The sequence below is a fragment of the Mus caroli genome, unplaced genomic scaffold, assembly GCF_978045245.1.
Source record: "Mus caroli unplaced genomic scaffold, Mus_caroli_1 scaffold_8, whole genome shotgun sequence".
NCBI lineage: Eukaryota > Metazoa > Chordata > Mammalia > Rodentia > Muridae > Mus > Mus caroli.
In genome coordinates this window covers 40640605-40654097 of record NW_028227263.1, presented here as the reverse complement: position 1 = coordinate 40654097, position 13493 = coordinate 40640605, and the positions used below count along the sequence as shown (strand labels likewise).

General features: G+C 45.1%; 1 protein-coding gene across 1 annotated transcript in view; it reads left to right on the top strand.

Moving 5' to 3' along the window:
* The window catches only part of Dnhd1 (dynein heavy chain domain 1), a 71614-nt gene that overhangs the window by 33395 nt on the left and 24726 nt on the right, over positions 1–13493 (top strand). Inside the window, exons 20-26 of the mRNA XM_021167320.3 lie at positions 1614–1739; positions 2085–2182; positions 2292–5169; positions 5369–5534; positions 5694–5886; positions 6128–6416; positions 11833–13441. Of these exons, the coding sequence (XP_021022979.1) occupies positions 1614–1739; positions 2085–2182; positions 2292–5169; positions 5369–5534; positions 5694–5886; positions 6128–6416; positions 11833–13441 (5359 nt within the window). The remainder of the gene's footprint in view (positions 1–1613; positions 1740–2084; positions 2183–2291; positions 5170–5368; positions 5535–5693; positions 5887–6127; positions 6417–11832; positions 13442–13493) is intronic.

The following is a 13493-nucleotide window of genomic DNA, read 5'->3' as shown; positions in this document are numbered from 1 at the left end:
AATTTATGATGTTCAGTTGAATTTTGATCATCAGATAGTACCATAGTAGTAGTTTGAATATGCAGTGTATCCTACCAGCTCTTATATTGAGAGTTTGATTGACAGCTGATAGGCTTTTGGGAAGTGATTGTATCCCTTGATTTAATCCCTTGATAAATTCATAGTGCAGTGGCATTGTTGGATGGTAGAAAGTGGGGGATGAGACCTAATTGAGGAAGTAGTTCATTGGCATTGTGTCCTTGAGAGCCACATCTTGCTTGGGCTCTTCCCATTTCCCCTTTTTGCTGTTTCTTTGCTATCATGATGTAAGCTGCTGTGTTTACCCTCCCCACCATGATTGGCAAAACCTCTGAGATGATGAACTAAAGTAAATCTCTTTCTCCTTAGTTGTGTATGCCAGGCAATTCATCATAGCAATAAAACTTTATACAGTCAGTATATCTATGATATAGAGGACCTTCCAATTCACTGATACTAGAGACAGGAAATAAGCACATGAAGTTAGAAAACTGAGATCATGCAAAAGAATGTATTTGGTAACATTTAAATCATGGAGAATGTTTTGCTGTAGGGAAGTGATAAGGTCAGATTTTAGTTCAATACAGAGAGTTAAGAGGCAAAGAAACAGAGAAGGGAGACAGCTGGTTTAACTCAAGTGAAAAACAATAATGGCCGAAGCCATGACAGTAGCAGTGGGAATGAGAAGAGTAGATGCATTTGGGCTACTTAGGAGTCTATCTGGGCAAAATGTGTAGTATATAATATGTTGGCAGACATAGCTAGGTTAAGACTTCATATAACCTCTTTAACCTTCCCAAGGTCAGAAGAGAATCTGAGGTCTGGAGTATAAAGGAAATGTGACATATGAGTTCTCAGGTAGCTCTAGGGAATTGTAGTCTGCTCCATATTCCTTAGAAAAGCAGTACAGATGGGCCTTGATGCCCCCTCCATTCAGGGGTCATTTAAAGGGGGATAAAACAGAGGGCCCAAACTATTCCAATATTGTTTTCCCTAGAAACACTCTGAGTTGAGGATACTGAGTGTTTTTTTTCAAATGTGGGTATTTATTTAGAGAGTTCTACATCTATCCAAACCAATTTCTCTACATTCTGTTGTTAACTCAGGTATTGTCTCTGCCTTACTCAGGCCTGGTCTCACACAAAATTGTGGACTCTTTAGGAAGTGCCAAGGCACTAAGTGCTAAAATCATGAGAAAAACATTTGGTCTCAACTTTTCTACCAGGATCTCAGTCATCCCAGAATGGACATTCATGCTGAATGCATACTGTGTAGAGACTTGGATCTATGAGGCCTCTTTCTAGGATAAAGGCTCTGGTGCCTTAAAGAATGTTGTAGAACTAGACAAGAATGACAATATCTAGCAGGAGAAATCAGCTGTAGTCTGCCCATAGTGCCTGTTTTAAGATATCAGTTATCTACCATATCATCTCCATGGGCTGATGCAATCTTTGAAGCTAGAAAGTGTATTGAGGTAATTGCCTCTCCTAGAAGGTCAAGGTGTACTCTTTTTCTGCCCCAACCCTTGCCCTTGACTCACATGGAATAATATCAGCTTAGCTGAACTTTTGACAGTGCATCTTTTTCTTCCTTAGACTACAGCAGCCTACAAGATGCCATCCAGAACAGTCTCCAGGCTCTATTCAAGATCCTAGCCATCCAAAAGTCAGGACAGTTGCATAAAATAGCTTTAGAATGGGTAGCCATCATGTATGGCCTGGGTGAGTACAGGGTTCTAGTTGTGTGGATGTGTGGAATGTGATGTAGACTGGCCCACAGGATGGCAGGTGGACATTGGATAGAAGATGGAAGTAACTTTCCCAAGGTCAGAAGAGAATCTGGGAAGACAGAGTAAGGACTCCCCAGGTTCCTTCTTGGTTCAGTGATATCAGGTCTTTATTTCTGTGAATGTTTTATTTTCTCTCATAAGGTCCTTGGGTTCTGTTGTGCGGCTTGTTTCTGTTGGGCTAATGGGTCACTGGAGAGGTCAGGCAGATGCTGGACCCCTTCAAAGGTATTAGAACCATAGAATCTCTCTCAAAGATTTCTCTGACTGCTTACCACAGGTGCCCTGCTGGAGGTGTGGGTGGCTTTCCAGCAGAAGTGGATTTTTCTGAATAAAGTGCTACATGAGATGAAGATCGAGTTTCCTGCTCCTGAGCTGGTAGGAAAGGGAATTAAAGCGGACTGGGCAAGTGCTCCTGAGTACCAGGGCTCTAGATGAAAGAGTGGAGCTGTCACATTCCCCTCACTTACCACTTTTCTTACCACAGAATGCTCGTTTCAAGGCCATGGATGATCAGTATCGGACTCTAATGCGCATCTCTGTGGCTGACCCAATGGTTCTGTCACTTATACTGCCCAACACCAAGAGGAGCCCTTACTTCCAAGGCCAGCATCTACAGCAAATGCTGAAAGCAGGATCAGGAGAGCTGGAGGCCATCATCATGGCTCTGGAGGATGTCCTCTACGGGGTATGTGCCAACTTCCCCCGCCTCTTCTTTCTCAGTGACAGTGAACTGGTGGCCCTGTTGGCTGCCCCTCTAGATACCTGCGAGGCCCAGCTATGGGCACAGCGTTGTTTTCCTTACATTAAAGCTGTGAACTTCAGGTCCAAATCAACTAAAAAGAAAATTAACCAGGATTCAAGCTCAAGTACAGAGACTGCGGAGACAATTGCTGTGCTAGCGGCAGGTGGAGAGGAAGTGAAGCTTCAGGAACCCCTTCCTCTTCATCCAGATCTTCCTAAGTGGCTAGCCTCTTTGGAGAAGTGTCTGCGGCTTATAATAGTGAACCTGCTGCAGAGCTGTGTGGCCACCCGCCTTGCTCAAGGCCCATCCCTCATTAAGGCTTTGAAGGCAATGCCTCAACAAAGACAGATGCCTATGGAAGTGTATGTCCAGCACTGGCTAGATGCAGTCCAAGTTTTTCCATGGCAGTGTATACTGGTGGCAGAGGAGGTAGTGTGGCGAGCTGAGATGGAGGAGGCTTTGCTTGAGTCAAGGACTATGCACATGAGTTCCGTACATGTATACAATCTTGAGGTACTGGTGCAATTTATACGCTCTCAGAGGAGCTCTCAGGATGGGCAGTCTCTGCCTTCTGTTCGCCAGACTAGTCTATTCAGTACTCTGCTGGTCAAGGCAGTGACTCATAGGGATATAGCCCAACTCCTGGAGAAGAACCAGGTCAGTGATCTGACAGACTTCCACTGGGTCCGCCAACTTAAGTATCATCTGGGTTCATCTCACTTGAACCTCAAAAGCCCCGTGGAGTGTCTTACAACCATTGCATCTACTGAGCCCTCTGTGTCACCCGCTGCATGCTGGATAGATGTGCTTGGCCGGTCCTTCATGTACAATTATGAGTACATGGGTCCCAAACTGGGGCCTCTACCTAGCCTGATGCATGAGCGTCAAGTATTTATTCTCTTAATGGCCTTAGATGAGGTGGCCTATGGGGCCATACTTGGCAGGGATGGTCTGGGCAAGGCAGAAACTGTGAATAGCCTGGCATGGACCCTGGGCCGCCAGCTGGTAATAATGCCCTGCTTGCCCCAGATAGAGTTCCAATGTCTGAGAAATTATCTGAATGGTGCCCTTCAGGGTGGGGCCTGGCTGCTGTTAGAGAATGTTAACCAACTACCTTCTAGCCTGCTCTCTGCCCTGGGCCAGCGTCTGGATGAACTGCACCATCTTTATGCCCCACTATATCAGAAAGCTTCCAAAAACATCAGTACCATAAACCCTACTAAACCCCTACTCCTTGGTGCTGGTTTCTTTGAGAAGCATCAAGTGTCTATGCGTCTTGGCTTTGGCTGTTTCTTGACACTTCATTCCCTGGGTCCTGATATGCCTGCCAATCTGCATCTGCTACTGCGTCCTGTGGCATTGGCACTGCCTGACCTTCAGAGAGTGGCAGAGCTGAACCTGCTGGGAGCAGGGGTACAGGATGCCTCCCGAATGGCTTCTCGCCTATCTAAATTATTTTCCCTAGAACGTGAGCTGGTGTCTGGGAACTTGCCCTGCCGCTTGCCACTGCTCAAGCAGGTACTGGAACACACAATACAGACACTAAATGCATCCCAAGAAAAGAAGTCCCAGCAGCCCTACAACCCTGCTGCCTCTGAGGAGGCTGCCCTACTGCGTGCCCTGTTGCATTCACCACTGTTCAGCATTCTCGATGGCCTCCGTCTACAAAAGCTCCAAGAACTGCTCTGTGGGATTTTTCCTAATGCTAGCCATGTGCTGGCAGAGCCTGTGTCCCATAGACTGATTAAGTCAGTAGTGGTGGAAGAACTCCAGCAGTTAGGCCTATTTCCCGCCTCTAACACAGTGACATCTCTGGAGCAGCTGAGTCAGGCCTTGAGCCAGGCCTCTGGCATTCTGCTCCTGGGCCCTGCAGGCAGTGGCAAGAGTACTTGTTGGAGGAGCTTATTTAAGATTCAGAATCGGCTGGCAGCCATGGAACACACCTCAACCAAGGGTTTCCAATCTGTGGAAATTGTCCACCTATATCCTAGTGTGCTCAACTCCAAAGAATACCTAGGGTGGTCAGAAGGTCCCTCCTGGCACTATGGCATCTTTCCTAAGCTCCTTCATGCTGCCCCTTATTGTAAGAGTGTGGGCTCAGAAGAGCCATCAGAGAAATTCACAGGGATCCAGCAATGGATAATATGTGATGGGGCCCCTAATCATGCATGGACAGACTCTGTCACTTGCCTCCTGAGGGACCCTCCCCAGCTGAGTCTCCCAAATGGCCAACAGATAGCACGGCCCCTAGGCACTTTTTTCTTGATAGAGGTGGCGGAGGCAGCAGGCATGTCTCCTACTGTGTTAGGCCGGTGTGCTCTTGTCTGGTGTAGTGGGGAACAGACTTGGCATTCCATGCTTAGTGTCTTGATGGCATCTCTACCACATGAATACCACCTACAGCAAGAGACAATCACTGAGTTCAACTACTTAGCTGAAGTGCTGGTGCCTTCAGTGCTCCGATTCCTTACCCGAATAGGTGCCAGTTCTCAGCTACAGGTTCATGGGCATCAAGCTGTTTGCCCGGGTGTGGCAGAAGTTACCAGCCTGGTCCGTATCTTGAGTGCTCTACTTGACCCCTTTCTACACTTATTTGAGGAAGAGAAGTCATACAACAAAGGTAGGAAGGTAAAATGGTTGGCTTTTGACAGAGCTGGGTTCTTAAAGGTAACTGGTTATTCCTGAACCATAAGCATGGGTTCCTTGGTGAAGCTGCTCTAGGCAACTAAAGGTGAAGAGAAGTAATGTAGCCAACCTCTGTTCTCCCCTCCATCTTCTTCTTCCTATGTGGATACCTCTTGTGACCTTGGCCATCTAAGAGGACTTTAGTGGCAGTGATCTTGTGATCCAAAACTTCAAATCTTCAAAACCCAGGGTCCAGTCTGACCGTGTCATTGTGAATAAAAAGCAGAGGAGACATTTGCTGGCTATCAGCAGCTTTCTTTTTGCCATAATCTGGGGCTTTGGAGCCCACCTTCCCTCCAGGTACCATGAGAATGGGAGGTATGGTGTACAAAGTGCTGAGGTAGACTGACCTGTGGGATCTAAAACTCATGGGATGCTATAGTGGGGACAAGGTGGAGTATATGAATGTCATAGATGGAATGTTGATGACTGTCTTTTACCTGTGTGTCCTCTGAGCAGACACTGGCCTCTCTTTGATGACTTCATGAAGAAGTCTATTAGTTCCCTGCCCAACTACCCTGAGCCACCTCCTTCAGCCTTGGTGTTTGATCTACATGTAAACCTTGAAGATGGGACACTGGTCCCCTTCACTGGCCAGTATCTGAGCACCCATGTCAAAGGAAATCTGGGTTCTTTCCAGCCCTCTTCTCAGGTATGAAGACAGAAAATATTTTGGATTGAGACTTAAGAAGCTATGCTAGAGGGTAGCCAATATTTGAGATCCTCTCAAGACCCAACCTATGCCCTTACTCTTGATAGTTCCACAATTTCAAGAACACACAACCTTTTCTTTAAGTATGGCTTTAAAGACAAGTTCCCTAGACCTAATTTTTGGCTTGATTATTGTCCTATCTAGACAAGCTGTCATACTAAGCCCTGCTCCTTTCCTGCAGACTGAACAGCTTTTGTATGTGGTGGACCTGCTTCTGTCAAATGGACAGCCAGTGCTGCTTGCTGGAGAGATAGCAACGGGGAAGTCAACTTTTGTGGAGGTGCTGGTGAAGCCAAATTACCCTGCCATTCACAGTCCCATTCACCCTGCCTTAAATTCTACTCACCTTCGTCACCTGCTGAGCAGAGGAGTCCATGGCCAAACACAAGCCAGTTCAATTCCTGGGCATCACCAGGACTCCAAAGGCTCCATCCTTTTCCTGATGGAAGATCTGCACCTGGCTGCTTTTGGTGAGGAGCTGGGAGGGGAAGTGAAGAGAAAGCTACTGTCATCTCATACTAAATCCATGGCAATATTCATTGATTCAAACATATGCCTGCAGATCAAAATGATGCCAAACAAATCAAATTATTGTCTCATTACACATTCTCTCAAAGCTTCACTCACAATCTCTTTGCTTTGACTGATAATTCCTATCTCTAAATCAGACATCTTTCTTAAACACAGACCTATTTATCCAATTACCTATTGTACATCTTTACCTTGAGAGCTCATTGGTTCCTCATATCCAGCCCTGGTCTCATCATGCCCTCCCAAATTGTTCCTGTGTCTCTAAATAACAGATTCCACCATCTAACTGGTTACTTAAGCTATAACTCTTTAAATTTTTTATAAAAACATTTACTGTGTATGTATGTGCATGAAGGAGGGCATGCCAATGTTACGTTTATGGAGGGGAGTAGAGAAACTTTAGGGAGTCCTCTTCTAACATTGGGGTGGAGGTAATGATTAAACGCATGTTATCAGGCTTGGTTCTAAGTGTCCTTATCCACTAAGCCACCCTGCTGGCCCCCAAGATAGGACTCTTGTTGAAGTCTCTTCCTCTTTGATTAATGTCTAGTCCAATGTCTATCAATTCTGTCTCCTAAATATCATGCAAATCTTTGGGCAGGCTTCTTGGTTTAGAGATAGATAATGCCTGGAACACTGACATATCCAGTACAAGCCTGCTGTGAACAGGCATTCTCTGGGTTTCTACACCCTGCTCTCACTGGACTCAAGCAGCCTCTGAAGATGCTGCCCTCTGCTCCCTTGCCTTGACCCATTTGGCAAAAACCCTATGTATTATCATCACAGACAGTAGTACCCAAAGAGGCCTAAGCCCCCAGGGTGGATTAGCTACCCATTCTAAGCTTCATGTATAACAGCCTGATTTTATGGTTACATACACATTTGTCTTTTTTGTCACATTCTGAGATACATGAGGGCATGAATATGTCTTGTTCATTTTGGTAGAAAGAATTAAATATTTGTATTTATTTTCCCAATAAGTATTTGTAGAAGAAGAGATAACAACAGAAAGAAAGGGGAAAATTGACTAAAAGTTTGGGATAATGACCTTTAACTTTCCAAAGTATGCTACCCACAGATGGCAAGTTCCACGTATGACATAAGAATAAACAGAACTAAAGTTTAAGCACAAGTTTTTGGAGTCAAGAAAGTCAGTGGTCTGAGGTACTGGATGACTTGTCAGATCCTATAGTCAAGTCTGTTGTGGTATGTAGAAAACTTGAATGGTGTATTAATACTTTTAAAAATGGACAGCTAAAATTTCCTGACTATCTCTTCCATGTTTTATGATATCCTTAATAAGAGCATAGAAAGATGGATATTTTGTATGTATGTATATATGCATTTATTTCTATGTGTATGAGTGGTTTCCTGAATATATGAATATGTACCACGTGTATGCCTGGTGCCCATGAACGCTAGAAAAGGGCAACAGACCCCCTGGAACTAGAGTTACAGACTATTGTGAGCTATCCTGTGAATGTTAGAAATTAGAGCCTGGGTCCTCTAGAAGAGCAGTTAGTGCTTTTAACCACTATGCCATCTCTCTAGCCTCAGATGTGGGGATGGGGGAGACTTTAGTAAAATGATGATTTTATTTATTTAATTTTATTTAATTTTTTTTTTACAATTTAGTTTTTATGCCCCACCCCTCATCCATCTTCTGATGTTCCATACCCCATACCTCCTCACACTCCACACCACCCCCGGTCTTCACAAAGATGTCCCCACCCTCCACCTCCCCAGACCTCTCCACACTCCCTGGGGCCTCCAGTCTCTTGAGGGTTAGGTGTATCTTCTCTGACCAGACCCGGCACACCTCTGCTGTATATGTGTTGGGGGGCCTTATATCAGCTGGTGTATGCTGCCTGGTTGGTGGTCCAGTGTCTGAGAGATCTCAAGGGGTCCAGGTTAATTGAGACTGCTGGTTGGTCATCCTATAGGGTCACCCTCCTCTTCAGTTTCTTCCAGCTTTTCCCTAATTCAATCACAGGGGTCAGCAGCTTCTGTCCATTAGTTGGGTGTAAATATCTATAACTGACTCTTGCAGCTGCTTGTTGGGTATTTCAGAGGGCAGTCTTGATAGGTCACTGTTTGTGAGTGCTCCATAGCCTCAGTAATAGTGTCAGGTCATGGGGCCTCCCCTTGAGCTGGATCCCACTTTGGGCCTGTCGCTGGGCCCTCCTTTTCCTCAGACTATTCTCCATTTCTGTCCCTGCAGTTCTGTCAGACAGGAACAATTATGGGTCAGACTTTTTGACTGTGGGATGGGAACCCCATTTCACACTTGTTGCCCTGTCTTCCTGCTGGAGGTGAGCTCTATAAGTCCCCTCTCCCCACTGTAGGACAATTCATCTAAGGTTCTTCCCTTTGAGTCCCGAGAGTCTTGAATTCACAACAGAGGAATCTCGAATGGCCAAAATGATGGTTTTAAAAAGGAATAAGTTAATGGTAGGAAGAGTGTTAGGGAGCTAGAGAGGTGGCTCAGTGGTTAAGTTCTTGCTGCGCTTACAGAGGACCTGGATTTAGTTCTCAGCACCCACACTGGGCAGTTTACAACCACCTGTAACTACACCTCCAGGAGAAATAATTCTTTTCAACTATATTTTGGCCATTATGATGAATTTAAATATAATTAAGAAATTAGTTGACAATTAGAGTGGAGTAAAGGCAGGTGTAGTAAGATGGCAAACAACATGAGAGGGGGAAGGGAGAAAAGAGTGCTAGACCTGCTTATGTGAAATGGTGTCTTTGGGTGACAGTCACCAAAATGTGTCTTAAAAAAATAGAAGGAGGAGGAGGAGGAGGAGGAGGAAGAGGAGGGAGAGGGAGAAGAAGAGGAAGAAGAAGAAGAAGATGAAGAAGAAGAAGAAGAAGAAGAAGAAGAAGAACAACAACAACAACAACAACAACAACAAGAACAAGAAGAAGAAGAAGAACAAGAAGAAGAACAAGAAGGGAGCAGCAATAAGCTGGGAATGGTAGCACATGCCTGTAATTGCAACCTTCAGGAAGGTGAGTTAGGAAGATAAGAAGATCATGAGGTCACTCTGGGCCACATGGTAAGGCTCTGCCTGAAAGAGGAGGACGAGGGTAAAGAGGAAGAGGAGTTTAATTGAGACTGACTCTGGCATGACATACATGTTAGATTTCGAGGCCAAATACTTTAAAACAACTATTACAGAGTTCAGAGGGCAGGAGAGGTGGCTCAGCAGTTAAGATTATTTGTTGTTTTCCCAGAGGATTCTGGTTCAGTTCCTAACACCTACATGGCAGCTATTTGTAACACCAGCTCCACAACAGAGTCTGACATCTGCTCTCATGTCCGTGAGTACCAGGCATGTATGTGCTGCACATACACATGCAAATATACATTAATTCTCATAAAATAAATAAATCTAAAACAGTATTCATGGGTGCTTGAGAGATGACTCTGTGGTTAAGAGCATTAGCTGCTCTTTCAGAGGACCCAAGTCAATTCTCAGCACCGACATGGCAGCTCACAACCACTTGCAGCTCCAGCTCTAGGGGAGCTAATGCCCTCTTCTGGCCTCTGCTAGAACCTGCACGTATATGACAAATTCTCTCTCTCTCTCTCTCTCTCTCTCTCTCTCACACACACACACACACACACACACACACACACACACACACACGCAAATAAATAAGATGAATAAATATATATCTTAAAAGGAAAAGAAATGCACAAAGTGGCCATGATAACATGGAAATCTGATGTGCAGTCAAGAGTGAAGAACATCAAAAAATAATGACCGTTTGGTTGCATATGAATGACTAACATTTTCTTTTTGTGCTTTTCTTAAAAGATTGCTGGTAGTTAAAACAAATACCATGGCTCTGTTAGTGGGGTTGAATGTAAGTAGAAGTTAAGTGTAGAGAAAAAAATTGTATTGCAGTATAATTATTTTCTTGTACATGCCTAAGCAAAATCAAACACATGCCCCCCCCCAAGTTTATGGATAAACATTATTTAAAACAGCCAAAGCCTGGAACTAACCTCCTTGTGTTAATGGACCTATACATTATGTCATTTTCATAACAGAATATTGTATAATAATATATCAAATTACTGATAAACAAAACTGTATGAGTAGCAAATGTGGGCTAAGTGAAAGGAAGCCTATGGTCAAGTAGCTGCTATATGATTCTATTCGTACAAAGCTCTAGAAGAGGCAGAGTTGATAGGGATAGAAATCAGTTCAAAGAGCAAAGTCTGCATGGTAGTTGAAGGGGGGTGACAGTAAAAAAAAAACAGAGGGGCGCAGAGGAACTTTTAGGGCTTATAAAATCTAAATAGCATTAAGACAGTGGTTTATAGAGCTGTCTACATCGTCAGTACTCACTATACATTTAAACATGTGTAGTTTGTTTTGTGTAAACCACCTTTTCCCCCTCCTTAGTGTTTTTAGATTAGGATACAAAGTAATGGGTTTCAAATGGTATTTTCATATATATATATATATATATATATATATATATATATATATATACTTTGTTCTTAATTCCCTTCCCATTTCCCTCCTCATTCTCCTTGCCTCTCTCTGGTAAATTGCATCTTAAAGTAATTTAAAATTTTATGTATTCATGTGTATATGTGCATGTTCAGGTACACCACAGCATGTCTGTAGAAGTCAAAGAATAACTTTTAGGAACTAGATCTCTCTCTGTCTCTGTCTCAGTGTCTCACTTTCCAGGGCAGCAGGAGTTTTCTTGCTCCAGTGTTGTGCCTTCCCAGCTGTTCTAAGGTTTCTACCTCCCATCTCGATTACAAATGCATCTGGCATTATTTTCTTGAATTGTAGTTATCAAACTTGCTTGGCCAGCACTCCCTGCACCCCTACCCCCCCTTTTGAGGCAGGTTCTCGTGTAGCCCAGGTTGGTTCTGAAGCTGCTTTGTAGCCAAAGGTGGCCTTGAATTCTTGATCCTTCTGTGCCTACCTCCCAGGTGCTGGGATGAAATGTTTGTACCACCATGGCTGGAACAAAGCATAGGTGTGACATGACTGTCCGTTCTTTAATGGAGACAATTTGCACTTTCTAATTGTGATCTGACCCAGTTTTCAACCATCTCAACTTACAAATATTATTGTAGTATTAATTTCCTTCAGGCAATGAATAGGTAGGACCTTAGGGAGGAGAGAGAAGATGTCACTTTACTCTAGGAATGTGTGGAAAGAGAGAGCAACTTACTCAGAGGTTACCAATTATCAAAGCATCAGGTGCATAGAATTCCTTTACAACTCTGTGTGCTGGAAGCAGTTATGTGGCAGAGATGGGAGATACTTTAATATGGACTTGCACATGTCCTTAGTGCTGGTTTGAATGTTTTTACAGACCCAGAGAAGAACTGCCAGCCAGTGCTGGAGACTCTGCGGCAGGCAATGGAAGGCACCATCTATGCCCACAACACCTTGGAATTACAGACTCTGCAGACTACAGTCAACTTCCTTGCCACTGCTACAGTGCCAGGCTACTCTGAGCGCCCGCTCTGTCCACGTCTCTACCGACTCTTCACAGTGCTGGCCCTGAACAGCATGACTCAGGACACCCTGTTGAGCAGGCATGTCCCTAGTATCCAAGCCTGGCTTGAGCGCTTCCCTTCTGTGGAGCGGGAGCACACTCTGGCAAGAGCCCTTGTCAGGGCTTCAGTGGAGGCATGGGAGGCTGTGTGCAAGTGTTTCATGCCTTCACCCCTCCGCCCACACTACCGCTTCTCCCCACATTCCGTGAGCCACATTCTGGGAAGCCTGCAGCTGCTGCCTACCAGAATGGGTTCACGAGGTTTTGCAGAGACTTTCCATCACCAGGAGTATCTGCGACGGGTATCGGGCTTGCGTGGAACTCGCCTGACTATCATGATGTCTATGCGTGTCATGGTGCGTCTTTGGTTGCATGAGGCACAAAGAACATTTTGTGACCGGCTGGACAGCGATAGGGAACGTTCCCATTGTGCTAAGCTGCTTCTAGAAGTAGCTCAGAATGTCTTCTGTGGTGGGCCAGGGTCTGAGTCCTTGGCCAAGGACTGTGAGGAAGAGGAGGTGGAGGAGGAGAAAGTACCTGAAGTAGAATCTGAAGAAGAAATAGCCCAGTGGGAGACCTTAAGCAACAGTGACAGTGGATCAGAGGAAGAGGAGGATCCATATGGCCTTCAGGCCACCACAGGCTCATTCCTCAGTGAGAGCAGTCTAGCACCATTCCCCAGAAAGTCAGTAAACAAGGAGAACACAGAAAATGTAAGTCAGATGGCCGAGCAGGAGGAAGATATAAGGGATTCTAGCAGTAAGCTCCAGTCCAAGACACCCAAGCATGAGTGGCAGACGGCACCCCAGATGGACTTAAGTTTACCTTTGTTGCTACCGGTGCTATTGTTCTATCCCCAGGAGAGTCCCTCAGACCTGGTGTTCAGTCTGGAGCTTACACTGGGATCTAACTTTGAGAGTTCCAACTTGTACCTGGAACGGCAGTGGGAAAACCTTGAAAAGCAGTTGGTTGCCTCAGCTGTTCGGCTGAAGATGAACTCCAGTTTTTCCCAGTGCCCTGTGATGGTCCAGCATGTAGCTCACCTGGTCAGAGTCCTGGCTAGGCCCCGGCAGCATGCTCTATTGCTCTCAGAATTCCGGGGTACTGGGCGCTATACAGCCATCATCCTGGCTTCTAGCATTTGTCAGGCTCACCTTCATTATTTATCAGTTGAATCAGAGGAAGCTATTTTCCAATGTCTCCGAGATGTCAGCTGGCATGCTGGCATGTTAAACCAGCCAGTGGCTCTTGCGGTGCCTGATGGAGTGAATGTTGCTATCTTTTGCCGACTCTTGGCCCTGGCAACCTCAGGTAGTTTCCCTGACCAGTACACAGAAGCAGATCTGGATAACATCGAAGAGCACTTCCCCAAGGAGAACATTGTGAACAAACACGCCATTAAGAGGGACACAATACTGAATAGGTAAGGCCCAGAACCCCTCCAAGTCAGTTCTGCTTTTACTCTTTCTTGGCCA